Here is an 18,473-nt window from a genome sequence, read left to right as displayed (position 1 = left end):
AAGCTAAAATACTGCTTTTCTAAAAAGAATATATTAGTAAATCTCCCTCCCCCCTGCCTTATGCACAAGATTCTCCCCTCCTTTGAATGATTTTTTTTTCTCCTTGTAAAATTTCCATTGTCCGTGTGTGGGTGGCTGCTTAACGTTGATTGGGAAATGCTTTTACAACACAGCCAGTTATAATCACCGTCAATAGAATCACTCTGGGAAAATAATTTCTTAGAAAGTGTGTTGTTTGTCTGGACATACACATGTGTATATTTTTAAGAATGGGTAGGTATCTGGTACTATTCCAAATCCAAGTATTAAATTCCTTTCCATTTTATGAAAGGAAAATGTTGAGATACTCATAACCTGCATGGCTACCTGTTGCCCTGAAGGAATTCACGAAATCTGATAACCGCCCACCAGGGATATTGTCAAGGACATTGCAGCCTGGTGTGGGAAGATAGGCCAGATGATCTTTAAGAGCCTCAGAAACCAGGGCGAGGGCTGGATGGGGCATCACTGAGCTGAGCCAGAGAAAGCTGGACCAGCAGAGACCATGGCCTGGACTGAGTGTGGCTGGGCCAGACCAATCTTCCAAGCCTTGGACACTGGTGCAGAAATTATTTTTAGCAGTAGTCAACCTGCCAGGACCCTAGGCCGAATTTCAAAATGGACAACCATTCTACAGTGCTGGCTGCGGGTTCTCAGTGTACGTGCAACATATACACATAACCCGGTTAGCCCAGGAGAAGAATTCTTAGAAATGGCAGTATTTGCTGAATCAGTTGTGTGGAGTCCCATGATGGGGGTCAGCATTGCACATGGGCAGTCCCTGGTTTCCTTTTTCATCCTCTCGAAAGGCGACGTGCCTTGGCCATGTATTCATCCAGCTACGAGTCATACAAATATTGTTCATTCCTCTCAGCCTATGAAAATCCGTTTTCTACTAGTGTGCTCTATGGGATTGTTTATGTCGTATACCTGGGTGTATATATTTTTCGAAAACATAGTTCAGAAATCGTGTTGTAACAGACCAGGCATTGTACCAGCCACCTTTTCTTGTTGCAGGGCTCTTTGCTCTTCTCTGTCTTACTCTTTATCTTCTAGACCTTCACTCCCGAGGCTCAAACAGTAAACATATTTATTAAGCATCTGGTATGTGCCAGGTCCTGTGCTAATATTAAAGTGCTGAGGTTACAAGTGATGCAGAAAAAGCCTCTGGCCTCCTGGAACATTCCCTTTAGTGGAAAATACAGACATTAAATGATTATAAATATTGTAATAAGTTTAAGTACACAGAGCGCCCCTGGCTGCAAAGTTAAAAGAAGAGGGTGTAATAGGAGAGTGCATCAAAGACCTCACCCAGACCACAAGCTGATTGGGAGCCGCTTCCCCAAGGAAGTGATATTCAGGCTGATACTAGGCAGATGGGGTGGGAAGGGAGTTATGTTGAACAAAGGCGTGTATGAAGGCTCAGAGGTACAAAAGGCCCTGTGAAGGGTTTAGGACTTCACAGGCAGTAAGACTGCACTGAAGCATTCTAAGTAGGAAGGTGACTTAAGCATGTTTGTAAAGGCCCTCTCTGGCATCAGCTGAGGAATGAGTAAGTGTGGAAACCAGCCAGAATGCTATTGCAGTCATCTGATGAGAAAAGGTGGTAGCCAAGATTAGGTTAATGGAGGAAAAAGGACAGATTTGAGAGATATTTGGGAGATAGAATCAAAGAATTGGTGATACTAGATGTGGGCCAGTACCTCCTGACCATTCCTTCACTCTTTTTGAAACAGCCTTTGCCCAAGTTTTTGCCAATTAAAATAATTGTCACCTAGATAGAAGTGAGTGCACAGAGCTAAAATATTCAGATTGTGTTTTTGGTGTTCATGTCAGGGGTCCCCAAGATCATCCTCAGGCTCAATGATTCGCTGGAATTCACAGGAGTCAGAAAAGCTATTACACTTGCAGTACAGTTTCTTCCGGCAAAAGGATACAGATTAAGGCTGGATGCAGTGGCTCATGCCTGTAATCCCAGCACTTTTGGGAGGCCAAGGCGGGCAGATCACTTGAGGTCAGGAGTGTAAGACCAGCCTGGCCAACATGGTAAAACCCCAAAAAATGCAAAACTCAGCCGGGAGTGGTGGCGCATGCCTGTAATCCCAGCTACCCAGGAGGCTGTGGTGGGAGAATTACCCAAATCCCAGGAGGTGGAAGTTGCCATGAACTGAGATCACGCCACTGCACACCAGCCTGGGCAACAGAATGAGACCCTGTTTCAAAACAAATGTTTTTAAAGAATACAGATTAAAATCAGCAAAGAAAAAGGGGACAGGTGGCAAAATCCAAGAAAAACCAGGCCTAAGGTTCCAGGTATCCTTTCCCAGTAGAGTTACGTGAGTGTACTTAATCCTCCCAGCAACAGTGTGTGACCACACATGCAAAGTGTTGTCAACAGGGAAACTCACCTGAGCCTTGATGTCCCAAGTTTTTGCTGGAGCTGAGTCACATAGACACAGAGTGCCTCAATGACTGGCTTCAGCTCCTCAGACTCCAGCCCCCAAAAACAGACATTTACCATAAATCACATCGTCAGCATGAACTATCTAATCCAACTGGCACCTTGTGGTTCAAGGCCTCAGGCATATAAAAATCCTCTTATCAGGCAGAATACTCCATGGGCTCAGAGCTCATCTCCCAGGAGCTGGTCAAAAGCCAGTGTAGAGCAGAGAAGCCTTTCTTGGAAACATGAAGAGTTTGAGCAGCCCAGACCTGCTGAGTTAATCTGCACAGTGTTAGAGCCAGAGAGCCTAATAGAATGGGAGGAAGACATTACCTGAGTAGATGAGTTTCATGCTTCACGTGTCTTCATGCAGCTGCCTCTTCTCCAGTGCATCAGGGACTCTAATCTAGAAAAGAGCACTTTTAGTAGACAGTAATAAGATATTGGAATCCATGCCATTCCTGATGTATGCACATGCTTCCACACATCAGAGGGCTCAGTGACAAGATGTGGATTAGCCTTATACATACTGGAAAACCTCACTCAGCAGAGCCTGGAACATGGACTCTCTCCCACATTTCAATCCATACAATAATTTCTGCACCAGGTTTTAACATAATTTTATCTATTATCTGGCATAATATTTTTAATGCTTTCAATGGTGATTGTCTACTTGTCATAAATAAGATTTTCCCATTTTACCCAGCAGTCAATCAGATGGTTGCACTATTTAGAATCTTAAGATACAGCTGGGCACCGTGGCTCACACCTATAATCCCAGCACTTTGGGAGGCCCAGGCAGGAGGATCACCTGAGATTGGTAGTTCAAGACCAGCCTGACCAACATGGAGAAACCCCTTCTCTGCTAAAAATACAAAATTAGCCAGGCATGGTAGCTCATGCCTGTAATCCCAGCTACTTGGGAGCCTGAGGCAGAAGAATCACTTGAACCCGGGAGGCAGAGGTTGTGGTGAGCCGAGATCACGTCATTGAACTCCAGTCTGGGCAACAAGAGTGAAACTCAGTCTCAACAACAACAAAAAAAAGAAGCTTAAGACACTTACTTTCCCAGGAAACTTGGGAAATTTGAGAGGTGCTTCTTTTGCAAAGCAAAAACATATTTGAGGTGCATTGTTCAAAGAACATTTGCACCGTGCCTATGCTTGGAGAAAAATTTAATGTGAAAATAAGGCAGTGTGCTTTTACCAAGACCTCCATGGGCGATGTGATAAGAACAATAGCAGTTGTGACTTTTTACAGTAACCACAAAGGAACAAATCAGGTGAACTGACAATGAGAGGATTGTTTAGCCAGATTAAAGATCTGTAGATTACAGGTAACAAGTAAAAAGGAAAAGGTTATGCTGCTAAATATCAATAATAAAATGCTCCCTGGGTAGACAGTAATAACATCCTCAGCATACATAGCTTTGAGGAGGTCACTGCTTTTCAAAGAAAGGGGTAAGATTATTTGAAATTTTACAGCTTGACAATCTGACCACAAAATGGGCTAGCACGAGGGCTTAAGTAAATTCTCATTGGAAGAGACTTCTAGTTCAGTGCCACTTCCCTATGTTGGCATAGGATTAGGTTGTACAGGCTATTCAAATACCTTTGAAGACCGGGCTCAGTAGCTACATCTGTAATCCCAGCACCTTGGAAGGCCAAGGCGAGAGGATCACTTGAGCCCAGGAACTCAAGACTAGCTTGGACAGCATGTGAGAACCCATCTTAATTTGTTTAAAAATTAAAATGAAATACATTTTAATAAAAGTATCATTGAAGACACTAAAGCAAACATAGGAAATCTTGGGGCTTTAGATTAAGCAGAAGGAATCTGAATTTTTTAATTACTGTTTTCTGTGTCACATAGGGGAACTTGGATAATTATGCCACATGTTGGAAGCAAGAGACTTTTTATAATTACGGTAAATTTCTGCTAAATTGAATTAGTGGTTAGGAAGGCTTATTTGCTTCATAGTCCATGTTTCATCTCTGGAAAATATTTTTTCTCAGATTTGACTTGTAGTTAAGTTATAACATTTAGTAGTAAACTAGCTGCCATTTTCTGTAACTATTAATTGAAACAATTGTGGAATCATTTGAAAGCAAATCCTCAGTATTTTAGTATAATCATGGATAATTAGACAATGAGATTACCACCTTATAAGAAAAGTACAGTAATAATAATACCTGACATGTATGTACTGCTTACTAGGTGCCAGGCACTGTTCTGAATGCCTTGCATATATTATGTAATCCTCATAACAGTCTTTTGAGGTACATTTTTAAATTATTATCCTTATTTTACAGATAAAGAAATTGAAGCACAGAGCCATGAAATTACTTACCTAAGATCACGTGGCCAGTAAATGGTTTCAGATCCATACACTTTGGAACCAGAATCTTTAACCCACTAAGATTATACAGATTACAAATTCATCAGGAAATTAGGATGATCCTATGTGTGCTATATAGCATAGCCAGTGTAACAAGTAGAAATATAGTGTTTGACACAGTGAGCATACTAATACTAAATGAATGTTAAATAAAAATATAAGAGCAATAACTTTTTTTAATGCTTTGCACTTTTTCCTAACCAAAGTGCCATAGACAGAATGGAGTGGTAATGAGTGGCAGCCAGAGCCTCTGCCATTGCATAGGGCTTTTCAGCAGGTAGCGCTTGAGTCTGGTATTGAGAATAATGAGAAAAAACATGAAACTGGAACCCTTGCCTGCCCCCTTGTGATCCACTTATAAAATGTTGTACTCATAATAATTTTACATTTTTAGGTTGTTTGAAATAGTATAAAATTTAAAATTATTACTTCTTTAGTAGTATCTTTCAGTGATACCCTGCTCCAAAATATTTATCCAGAGTGGTTAAAGAATTGAACCATCTGATTTCATTTCCTCTAATGGGTATATTAGTCGATTTTCACACTGCTATGAAGAAATACCCCAGACTGGGTAATTTACAAAGAAAATAGGTAGCCAAGTTTCACATGGCTGGGGAGGCCTCAGGAAACTTAACGATCATAGCAGAAGGGGAAGCAAACTTGTCTTTCCTCACATGGCAGCGGGAGAGAATGAGTGCAGCAGGAGAAATGCCAGACACTTATAAAACCATCAGATCTCCTGAGAACTCACTCTCTATCCTGAGAATAGCATTGGGGGAAACCACCCCCATGATTCAGTCACTTCCCACCAGGTCCCTTCCAGGACGCATAGGAGTTATGGGAACTATTAATTCAAGATGAGATTTGGGTGGAGACACAGCCAGACTGTATCAATGGGAAAATCTTGGTTGTTTTAACCCTTGTTGAAATTAACTAACATTGGTGGTTCCTCTTCTGTTCCCCTCACCTTTGTCTCTTTTATTGCACTTCCTCAGTTCCAGTCTTTTGTTTTTTTCTCATGTTTGCTCTGTTTTCTCGACTCACTTGCCAACCCCAGGAGGGAAGAGACTAAGCTTATACATCTTTTCTATCGTACCTGGCAGAATTAATTATAACATACCTTACCAGTTTGTAAAAATAAGGCTACCGCAAACCTGGGTTACTCTTTCTGTGATTATTGAGGATCTTGTCATGATGTGGTTCCAAATTGCGAATCTTCTGATTGTACCATCCTCTAGATCTTATATATCTAAGATATATAAGATATATAGATCATATCTTATATATCTTATCATATATAAGACATGAGCCGTCTTAAAGACAGGAATTCTTGTGTGATCACAGTTATATCCAATGTACCTAGAGCACCATGCAGGAACACTCCATAAACGTTTTTCAGTAAATGCATGAGCAAGTCATGAATGCTGCTTCCAAGGCATAACATGAGCTATTGATTTTTTATTTTAATCTCTGATAGAAATTTGATTTCTTGTATCGATTTCAAAATCTTGATCTTGATTTTTCTTTAAAACTCAGGATATTTAATGGGACCTCCCACCTGGAATTTTCAAAATCAAAATTCTATCATATATGTGTTTTTAGTCTCTTACAGATTTTTAAACATTCCTATTTATGATTACCCTGAAAATGTTTGAATAGAAATGATTTACTTTTTAACATCAATAACACTTTAACCTTACAGTCTTAGGAGTCTCTTGGTGGCATGTTCTTATGTGACATTTTTTTTTGACATGCTTATATTGTTTCTTAAATATTTGCATAGAAAATCAAAATAAACAACTGCTTTTTTTACTCTGGAAAATCAATAATTAGTACCCGATTAAGGTACTTTTTGCCTTAACTTTTTCTACTTCCTTTACCCATCACTTGTCTTGGCATATTTATTTCTAATATACTCCTTGCTTTTTTTTCTCTTATTGCCCTCATTATGTAGATCATTGTCAGTGCTGCAATTTACAAAAGATAATATCTAGAATTTAAAAATTAGTTTCAAAAGTGTTGACAATATTTTCTTCCACAGGGAAAAAGCAAGCATGGTTGTCCCTGAAGAAAGAGAAGGCAGAGATGAAACAAACCTAGACCTGGTAAGAGGCATAGCATCCGCAAATGTTTCCACTGACACTCGGAAAGCCGGTGAGTCCTCTACCTCCATTGCCTGCAAAGTGGGCTGTAAAGTTCCACAGTTAGTCTGCTAAGGCTTGGTCTGTATCAACAAACTCTTAAAAATGGGGGTCAGACAAGGAGAGGATGTGTACTTCCCTACTCTAACCTCAGCTCTGCCATTCACTAAACATGTGTCCCCATAGTGAAGGCACTGTGTCATCCGCAAATCATGTGAGGTTGAGTTCTAGGCATCCCAGCTTAGAATGGGTTTTGGTGCAGCATTGCCTTTGCATTTGGTTGGTTGAGACTCAGAATGTACTTTGTAAATAAACTTTGGTAAATGGTGATTAGGTTCTTATCTCAACCTAAAAAGCCAATTTAGGCTGGGCTCAGTGGCTCATGCGTGTAATCCCAGCACTTTGAGAGGCTGAGGTGGTCAGATCACCTGAGGTCAAAAGTTTGAGACCAGCCTGACCAACATGGAGAAACCCCATCTCTACTAAAAGTTCAAAATTAGCCTGGTGTGGTGGCGCATGCCTGTAATCCCAGCTACTTGGGAGACTGAGGCAAGAGAATCACTTGAACCCAGGAAGCAGAGGTTGTGGTGATCTGAGATTGTGCCATTGCACTCCAGCCTGGGTGACAAGAGTGAAACTCCGTCTCAAGGGAAAAAAAGTTAATTTAACTCAGTGTACTTGAAGGAAGTTTCTCCTTTCCCCTTAGGTGTATACATAGATGGGAGTTGTTTGGGGTGCATACACTCCCCCTCTCCTTCCATATTCATTTCTTCTTGGTAGCTCCCCAGATCCCCAGTGTCTGGTTGCATTGCAGTGCAGTGTCCAGACTATGGCATGCTACCAAGACCTGCTGAATTCCAAGTGCACTGTGATCCAGAAGTCACCATTTTACCATTCCTCAAATTTCAGCAGCAGCTGATTTCAGCCAGGTGGCATGAGAAAAGCAACACGATTGAGTTGGTGTAACCTTTGGTAAGGCTAAGTACATTTAGAGCAGTGGGTGTTAGATTTTTTTTTTTTTTGAGACGGAGTTTCGCTCTTGTTACCCAGGCTGGAGTGCAATGGCACGGTCTCGGCTCACCGCAACCTCCGCCTCCTGGGTTCAGGCAATTCTCCTGCCTCAGCCACCTGAGTAGTTCGGATTACAGGCATGTGCCACCATGCCCAGCTACTTTTTTTTGTATTTTTAGTAGAGATGGGGTTTCACCATATTGACCAGGACGGTCTTGATCTCTTGACCTGGTGATCCACCCGCCTCAGCCTCCCAAAGTGCTGGGATTACAGGCTTGAGCCACCGCGCCCGGCCAGATTTTTTTTTTTTGAGACGGAGTCTTGCTCTATCACCAGGCTGGAGTGCAGTGGCGCAATCTCAGCTCACTGCTATCTCTGCCTCCTGGGTTCAAGCAATTCTTCTGCCTTAGCTTCCCGAGTAGCTGGGACCACAGGTGTGTGCCACCATGCCCAGCTAATTTTTGTATTTTTAGTAGAGACGGGTTTTCACCATGTTGGCCAGGATGGTTTTGATCTCTTTACCTCGTGATCCACCCACTTCCGCCTTCTAAAGTGCTGGGATTACGGACATGAGCCACCGCACCTGGCCGGGTATTAGAATTTAGTAGACTTTAGAATAACCTTGGATGCTTGTTAAAACTATAGATTCAGCCAGGCGCAGTGGCTCACGCCTATAATCCCAGCACTTTGGGAGGTCAAGACGGGCGGATCACCTGAGGTCGGGAGTTCGAGACTAGCCTGACCAACATGGAAAAACTCCGTCTCTACTAAAAATACAAAAAATTAGCTGGGCATAGTGGTGCATGCCAGTAATCCCAGCTACTCTCAAGGCTGAGGCAGGAGAATCGCTTGAACCCAGGAGGCGGAGGTTGCAGTGAGCTGAGATCAGGCCATTGCACTCCAGCCTGGGCAACAAGAGTGAAACTTCGTCTAAAAGAAAAAAACTGTAGTTTCACAGCCCTCAGTTCATAGAAATTCTGACTCAGTGGATATGAAATGGAGCCAGCAGCTCGGGGGCTTCTCTACTTTGAGAAACAGTGCCTCAGAACCTCTGTGTCTTGTTCAGAGAAAATTCTTTGGAAAATCAACCAGGTTGTTGACATTTCATGAAGAACTGCAGAATGTAAGGCAATGTGAAGGAAGATAAATTGGAGTATATGGGGACCACAGAGAGCTATTCGTAGAAGCCTGTCCTTAGAAGTCACTTCTCCACACCTTCATAGTAGTTGCCTATGCTGCTATACCGAATCACCACAGACTTAATGGCTCAAAACAGCACACGTTTTATTATGTTACAGTTCTGCAGGTTCAAAGTCCAGATGGCTTTCATGGGGCTAAAATCAAGATGTTGGCATGGCTGCATTTCTCCTGGAGGCTTGAGGGTAGAATCCCTTTCCTGGCCTTTTCCAGTCTCTAGAGGCCATCTGAATTCCTTAGCTCATGGCCCCTTCTTCCGTCTTCAAAGCCAGTAGCATAGCATCCTCTGTTCTCTGATCATCCTACCTCCATCCTTCACTTCTCAGAACCCTTCAGCCTATCTAGATAACCCAGATAATCTCCCAATCTCAAAATGCTTAACGTAGATACATCCTGAGAAATGTGTCATTAGGCGATTTCATCGTTATGTGAATATCACAGAATGTGCTTACACAAAGCTAGACGATCTAGCCTGCTGCACAGCTAGGCTATGTGGTGTGGCCTACAGCTCCTGGGCCACAAACCTGCATAGCATGTGACTGTGCTGAATACTCTAGGCAACTGTAACACAGTGGTAAGTATTTGTGTATCTAAGCACATCTAAACATAGGAAGGTATGATACAAATACAGTATTGTGATCTTACAGGATCGCTGACTTACAGGCACTTTGTCATAAAATGTTATTGTACAGCACATGCCTCTATTCATAGGTTATGGGGACAAGAATGTGGACATCTTTGGAGGGTACCATTATTCTGCCTAGAGCAGTCCTTGATACTTAGAAGTGTGATCCTTAAACCAGCAGCATTAGCATCACGGGGGATTTTGTTATAAATGCAGACTCATAGACCCCTTAGCTCAGACCTACTAAATACAGAATCTGCTTTTTTTTTTTTTTTTTGAGACAGAGTTACGCTCTCGTTGTCCAAGCTGGAGTGTAATCTCAGCTCACTGCAACCTCCACCTCCTGGGGTTGGAATGATTCTCCCACCTCAGCCTCCCAGGTAGCCGGGATTACAGGCATGCACCACTACTCCTGACTAATGTTTGTATTTTTAGTAGAGATGGGGTTTCACCATGTTGGCCAGGCTGGTCTCGAACTCCTGACCTCAGGTGATAGGCCCACTTTGGCCTCCCAAAATGCTGGGATTACAGGCATGAACCACCGTACCTGTTCTCCTGCCTCAGCCTCCCGAGTAGCTAGGACTACAGGTGTGCAGCACCACACCTAGCTCATTTTGTATTTTTAGTAGGAGATGGGGTTTCACCATGTTGGCCAGGCTGGTCTCGATCTGTTGACCTCATCATCCACCTGCTTCAGCCTCCCACAGTGCTGGGATTACAGGTTTGAGCCACCACACCTGGCTCAGAATCTGCTTTTTAACACACCCCAGGTGGCTCATGTGCATGTTAGAATATGAGAAGCTGTGTTCTAAGATATTTATGTTTTTCCCAGCTCCTTCCCTTTCCCCATGTCTGGACTCACTGCTATAAACACAATAGTTCCTGAAGCACTAGACTTACTCAGTGAGCATTTTTAAGCATCTACTGTGTCTGCTATTTTAAGCATCTGCTCTCAGGCTTTGTCCTAGAAATTGGGAATACATTGACCAACAAAATGTGGTCAGTGCAATAATAATGGGCTATAAGGAAACTACAGAGGGGAAACTAGCAGATATGATGGATTTATGAATCATTGCAAATAAGGAACTACTGATAGACTGTTACTCTCTTATTAGCTCTGTTTCATTTAAGGGAAATCACCTCTACTTTGTAAACAAATCTTTTTGAAAATACAGAAATTATATGAAATATTACCATGTAGAATTATGTAACCATCCATCAGAGTTAACAACAGAAACATTGATTTTTAGGTTTTGCTGTATTCCTTTTTTGAGGGTTCTTCCCAGTGACACTACTTACTTTTTCTCTGTAGGTGGCCAGGAACAGAATGGTACACAGCAAAGCATAGTTGTGGATATGCGTGAATTTCGAAGCGAGCTCCCATCTCTGATCCATCGTCGGGGCATTGACATTGAACCCGTGACTTTAGAGGTTGGCGATTACATCCTGACTCCAGAAATGTGCGTGGAGCGCAAGAGTATCAGTGATTTAATTGGCTCTTTAAATAATGGCCGCCTCTACAGCCAGTGCATCTCCATGTCCCGCTATTACAAGCGTCCTGTGCTTCTGATCGAGTTTGACCCTAGCAAGCCTTTCTCTCTCACTTCCCGAGGTGCCTTGTTTCAGGAGATCTCTAGCAATGACATTAGTTCCAAACTCACTCTTCTTACACTTCACTTCCCCAGACTCCGGATTCTCTGGTGCCCTTCTCCTCATGCAACAGCAGAGTTGTTTGAGGAGCTGAAACAAAATAAGCCCCAGCCTGATGCGGCAACAGCATTGGCCATTACAGCAGATTCCGAAACCCTTCCCGAGTCAGAAAAGTATAATCCTGGTCCCCAAGACTTCTTGTTAAAAATGCCAGGGGTGAATGCCAAAAACTGCCGCTCCTTGATGCACCATGTTAAGAGCATTGCAGAATTAGCAACCCTGTCACAAGAGGAGCTCACGAGTATTCTGGGGAATGCTGCAAATGCCAAGCAGCTTTATGACTTCATTCACACCTCTTATGCAGACGTCGCATCTAAAGGAAGAGTTAAAAAGTGAACAGTGGGGGCTGTTTTCTTATCCCATGGCTGTGCCTTTCAGCTGCTCCTTGCCAGATATCATCGGTTGTTATTAATTATTAGTTTGGTATTTCATTCCTTTCCAATGCTCTTACTGATTGTGTGGGGGGCCAGAAGCCAGGATTCCTCTCTGAACTCTGCAGTTAGGCATCACTTCAGCTTGCCCGTGCCTGCTCTTTTCCCTCCCTGCACAATCCATGCCAGGCTTAGCATATTCCTTTTTAAATGAGATCTCTCACGATCAGGTAAAGTTTCTACGAGAAGGTAGAAAGACACGGAGGGTGCAGGGAGGGAAAAAAGCAAGCATAAGAAAGCTGCCATTTCCCACAGTCCTTGTTATCTAGTGCAACATAAATAACAGTCTTAATTGTACTTCGTACCAGTGCCCCGTGGCTCTCAAAATCTGGTCTTTGCTGTTGTATCTGCTGGACGCTTGAACTGATGTTTGTGTAGGAAATCATGTTCTGACCCTCTGTCTACAAAGGAGCCTTCTGGAACACTGAGAAGGAACATTTCTTTGCCATTCCTGACCAGTTCTCTCTATCACTTTTTCTTCAACTCCATACTTCTTCTGCCTGTCTGTTCTAAGGAAATTTTATGGAGCCTTCCTATTACTAACTCAAGAGAGCCACCTCTAAAACTGGCTGACGAGTCTTCTAATGACCCAAACATATGTAGCATGTGCTTTTGATGACCCAAACATATGTAGCATAACTTCATTGTAAAGTTAGTATTTTTAAAACATAAAATGAATGACCTATTTGTAAAAGTTAATGGTGAAGGAGCTCTTAGAATTCTCAATTTTTACACATATTCAGTCTCCTAATATCAGAGATCTCAAAGCCCAAATGGCTAGTTATAGAGTTTTTTTAAAGACCTCCTCATTTCCCAGCTCTGTCAGATCCTAAGACACCAGCACCATATCCTCTAGAAATACAACCTAAGCTCACCCTCCTGTGATTGTTCATTTCTCACAATCCTATGCCAGGGTGACTCCTTTCTTCTCTGTGTGAGGACCTAAATACAAGCCAAGAAGTGGCCCACTAAGCTTTTAAGATTTGGTTTTCTGCCTTGAGATAAAAAGGATTGTAGGTAAATGAAAGATCAGTGTATGGAATATATAAAAATTCAAAAGAAATATATACACTTAAAAATCCATAAAGAAAAAAAAATCCCATTCTAAACCTGATTAAGTTGACTTTTTACTTAAGTGTGAATATGGGATATTCATAGCATCTATGTGCAATTTTTAAACTTTTATATTTAAACATTACTAATTTGGCTATTGTTCACATGTTTAGAAATGAGTAGTAAATTTTCTACCTCAGGGGCTGATACAGACATCAGTTCTGCTAGCTATGTCACATATTTTAATGTTTCATCAATATCAGCTATTTTTTTGTTTGCTGTACTGTTTGAACTAATAGATGCTAGATCATGTAATACAAAATTGTCTTCAACTTTAACATTTTTTTTTTTTTATGAGATGGAGTCTCCCTCTGTTCGCCAAGCTGAAGTGTAGTGGCGCAATCTCAGCTCACTGCTTCCACCGCCTTCCAGGTTCAAGCGATTCTCCAGCCTCAGACTCCCAAGTAGCTGGGATTACAAGTGTGCACCACCCTGCCTGGCTAATTTTTGTGTTTTTAGAAGAGACGAGGTTTCACCATGTTGGCAGGCTGGTCTCAAACTACTAACCTAGAGTATTCCATCCCGCCTCGGCCTCCCAAAGTGCTAGGATTACAGGCATGAGCCTCCACTCCCAGCCAACAAAATTATTTTTAGCTTTCCTTTTTGAACTGAACCTCTCATACTGGCATCTTGATTTATTGGTACTTAACAGTATGTATGGATTTTGAACTTTACACAAGGGTACTACAAGAATCAGTTAAGGGGTATCAAGAACCAGATTGGTAGACCTCTGTAAGATGACGTGGAGAGTAAAGAGGACAAGAAATAAAATTAGTTTAAGGTGGAATAAAGATTTGGGCTGCTAATTTTTTCTCAGGATTGAAAATATACCCCCTAGAATAGAAAACAAAAATTTGAATGATTACAACATTGTCATCAACATTCTATTTTTTATAAATTGTTGTATTGAAGATAGTTCAGAATATATTAAAATAGACCTACCACTTCAAATAGTAATGGTTATTATAATGACTCTTCACCCTCTTCTAGTACTTCGGCTTGCAGTATGTAGTCTATTTTTTTCTTCCGGTATCATTGCACTTGCCTTTTACTGTTGTTTCATTATATAAAAGGAAAATCTTAACATAGCATATTGTGTGAAAGGGGTTTCAGTCCAAGTTAGTTTTCAAAAATAAAAATAAGGTCTTCTTTCCCCCACACGCCAAACGGAGTCTTGCCCTGTCACCCAGGCTGGAGTGCAGTGGTGCAGTCTCAGCTCACTGCAGCCTCCACCTCCTGGGTTCAAATGATTATCTTGCCTCAGCCTCCTGAGTATCTGGGATTATAGGCACATGCCGTCACACCCAGCTAATTTTTGTATTTTTAGTAGAGACAGGGTTTCATCATGTTGGCCAGGCTGGTCTCAAACTCCTGACCTCATGATCCACCCACCTTAGCCTCCCAAAGTGCTAGGATTACAGGCATGAGCCACCACACCCAGCAAAAATAAAGTCTTTTTATTGCTACCCTTTTCAACCGTCCTTGTTACCTAGTGCAACATAAATAACAGTCTTGATTGCACTTTATACCAGTGCCCCATGGCTCTCAAAATCTGTTCTTTGCTGTTGTATCTGCTGGACGCTTGAAGACAGGTGCGCTGTCTGGTATGTATTTGAATTATGAACAGTAACTTCTAATGAATTCTAAAATGGTCACTATAAGTGAAAAGCCTCTCGCTACCACGTCCTCTTACAACTACATATATTTCATTGTATTTCCAGTTTTGGAAAGTTTTCAATACATCAAGTATTTACTTAGATTTTTGTACAGTTTTTCTTACAATCTAAGAATCTTTGGAAAAGGAACTAGAGATGCATGCAGTTGCAAAATTAATAGTTCATTTTCCAGCATCATTTTATTAACTTCACTTTTTTCTATCAAGATAGTAAATATCCAACTTATGAACTCACGTTTAGCTCTTTTAAAACCTTTTTTAAAAGCTAGATCAGCATTCTCTTTTACACGTTTTTTGTATAAAAATGTGAACATATGAAATATTGTAAGAAATCATTTTAAGTTTCACTTAAATCATAGTGCCTTTTTTTGATACTTCCTTAAAATTATGCAAGAAGAAATCATTTTTAGTAATGGTCATAAATATTATCCATTTGGCAATAGTTGCTGTTTCTTCAGTCTGAAGCTCAGCAGGCAATATGTCTACATGTGTTTGAGTACATCCTGGATACAGTGTCCCAGCTCATGAGAGTCTGAAAATAGTCTCATTCCTTAAACCACTAGGACATGAAGGGTTAAGTCTAGATTTGGTTGCATTGAAATCCCACAATCTAGAATTAATAAATGGCCTTTAGCAGGAAAACCTACACAAAAGCAAATGTGAAGAAGTAGGGGAGGGGGAGACCAGCATTACTGGTCTTTCCTTTTGTTTTGCAAGGATAATTTGACTTTCCTTTGGCTCAGAAAACTTCTTTGGGGAAATTCTCTTTTGTGTTCAATTTAACCTAGAAATGTCCTCTTAAAAACCAACATTTTGGGGGAGTTCTTTTTTCAGGATGGAGTATATTAAAATTAAGCCAGGCTTTGACATGAATTATCACTTTTCTTATTTTGCTTTCTACATTGGTTTATAGGTATTTCTGGTTCAATTCTGAATTTCAGCACTTACTTAATCATCTTTATCTACCAGGTTTTTGGTGGCCTAAACCACTGTGCTGTTGTTTTTTAATTTAAAGATGCAAAAGCCAAATTTTGGATGGGAGTGAGAAATAACTGATTGATATGAATTTTAACAGAGTTGTATGTGTGTGTGTTTGATATATATTTATTCAGTATTTTCCTCAGCATTTTATGGGCAAAGTAAAAATAACAATGTATAGTGAAAGGGCATATATTACCAGCAGTGATAATTTAAAGCCTTGAAAATATTGCTTTGTTTGTTTTTGTTATGTAGAATTAACGATTAAAGCAGAAATGCTCTTTGAACCACTGTTTTTGCTGTTTAATTCATTCAGTAACCTACTTTCTAAGACTCGAAAATATTGGTTATTTTTCCTTTCTGCTTTTCATTCTGTATCATGTCTCCTTAAGGAGGAAAACAAAGCAAAAACTCTTCTGAAAATATTCATTTGTGAGTTTATAATGAGTGTGTGGTAAGCACAATGCCTGGGGTATCTTAGCTCAGCAAAGGTGAGTATTCCCTTGCCACTCCTGCTTCATACATTTTTGTTCCTTTAATTTCAGAGTTGGAAGAGATGAATTATCCTTTCAACACCTCGAGAATTTATTGCAGTCTTTCAAACCAGTTTAATTATTAGTTACTGATTGGCTCATTTCAATGATTTAATTACATTTGCTTCTGCTTCAAAATGTAGCTCTGTATCCCTTTTTAACAAGGTGTGAGACAGGTTATTTCTCACTATGTTTTAGTGTCTGAATAAAACTTTGGCAGACTAGCAAACCCCTTCTCAGCAGCAGCGCTGTAACTTACATTTTTTTAGAAATCACTTATGATCCATTATCTTATTTAATCCTCATAACAAACCTATGAAGTTACTATTATTTAATCCTGTTTTACAGTGATGAAACAGACACGGAGACGCTAAGTAATTTGCTCAAGGTCACCCAGTAGTAAATGGTGGAACCATGATTTGAAACCTTGGTGTACAGCCCCAAATGAAACAGTGGGTGCTATAGGGAGAATGGGAAACATTTCTGTCCGCTTTTATGTGTCTGATTACAAATGTGTCATAGAAAAAGCAAATTGTTTTTATACCAAGAAAGTGTCAAAAGCAAGTATGTAAAACTTAGATAAAATGATACTGAGTCTCCTGTGTAGAGCTAGATATTTAGCAGTTGCCTGGGCTGCCTCTGATTTTCTAGGGCCGTATGCCTCTTTGTCACTGATTAAGAAAGCTATTTTGCAACTTCATAAGAATCGAGGTTAGTTTAAATAAAACTATTGGCCATGCAAATAATTCTTGTCCAGATGCATTGCAAAGGTCATTGCCTGGTGTAGCATTAACTGATCCTATATTTTTTCATAAATGTAGTTATGCACTCCTTTGACCAACAAACTCCAAATCTCCAGGTCCGTGACTTTCTTCAGAACCAGTCTTAATATCTTCCTGGTTCCTCATTAATTAAGTCAAATAAAATCTTTGACTCCTGTTTTGTTCTTTTTGTATGTGAGCCATGGTTTTAACTTTTTTTTTTTTTTTTTTCTGAGATAGAGTCTTGCTCTGCCACCCAGGCTGGAGTGCAGTGACACGATCTCGGCTTACTGCAGCCTCCACCTTCCAGGTTCAAGTGATTCTCCTACCTGAGACTCCCTAGTAGCTGGGATTACAGGTGCCTACCACCATGCCTGGCTAATTTTTGTATTTTTAATAGAGATGGGTTTCGCCATTTTGCCCAGGCTAATCTCCAATTCCTGACCTCAGGTGATCCACCCACCTTGGCTTTCCAAAGTGCTGGCATTACAGGCGTGAGCCACCATGCCTGGCCTATGGTTTTAGCTTTTTGACAATTGTGCTTTGCAATTGTATTGCCAACATAAGCTCCCAAAGCTCCCATATCATGATAAAACTCTGTTTCCAGCCTCACGTGTCCTAAAGTTATAAAATAGAAGAGGGTTGGGGCTGGGCATGGTGGGCTCACGCCTGTAATCCCAAGACTTTGGGAGGCCTAGGTGGGCAGATCACCTGAGGTCAGGAGTTCAAGACTAGCCTGAACAATATAGTGAAACCCTGTCTCTACTAAAAATACAAAAATTATCCAGATGCAGTGGCACGCACCTGTAGTCCCAGCTACTCAGAAGGCTGAGACAGGAGAATTGCTTGAACCCAGGAGGCGAAAGTTGCAGTGAGCCGAGATCGTGCCATTGCACTCCAGCCTGGGCAACAGAACAAGACTCTGTCTCAGAAAAGAAAAAAGAAGAGCGTAATACATATGCACATGTACATATATAAAATCAAGGAATATATATATATATATATATTTCTTAAATATATGAGAAGTATAACTTGTACTAATACATTAGTATATTGAAAACTATAAATTGATTAGTTATTTTAAGAATACAAATTTTAAGGGCCGGGCGCGGTGGCTCAAGCCTGTAATCCCAGCACTTTGGGAGGCCGAGGCGGGTGGATCAAAAGGTCGAGAGATCGAGACCATCCTGGTCAACATGGTGAAACCCCGTCTCTACTAAAAATACAAAAAATTAGCTGGGCATGGTGGCGCATGCCTGTAATCCCAGCTACTCAGGAGGCTGAGGCAGGAGAATTGCCTGAACCCAGGAGGCGGAGGTTGCGGTGAGCCGAGATCGTGCCATTGCACTCCAGCCTGGGTAACAAGAGCGAAACTCCGTCTCAAAAAAAAAAAAAAAAAAAAAATTTTTTAAGATGCT

General features: G+C 41.1%; 1 protein-coding gene across 1 annotated transcript in view; it reads left to right on the top strand.

Moving 5' to 3' along the window:
* ERCC4 (ERCC excision repair 4, endonuclease catalytic subunit) overlaps positions 1-16,048 on the top strand; it is a 34,407-nt gene extending 18,359 nt beyond the window's left edge. Inside the window, exons 10-11 of the mRNA XM_003928746.4 lie at positions 6,922-7,034; positions 11,167-16,048. Coding sequence (XP_003928795.1) covers positions 6,922-7,034; positions 11,167-11,900 — 847 coding nt within the window. The 3' untranslated portion in view covers positions 11,901-16,048. The remainder of the gene's footprint in view (positions 1-6,921; positions 7,035-11,166) is intronic.
* The last annotated feature ends 2,425 nt before the right edge of the window (positions 16,049-18,473 follow it).

Source organism: Saimiri boliviensis, chromosome 12 (assembly GCF_048565385.1).
Source record: "Saimiri boliviensis isolate mSaiBol1 chromosome 12, mSaiBol1.pri, whole genome shotgun sequence".
Lineage (NCBI taxonomy): Eukaryota > Metazoa > Chordata > Mammalia > Primates > Cebidae > Saimiri > Saimiri boliviensis.
This window is presented reverse-complemented; position numbering and strand designations above follow the sequence as displayed.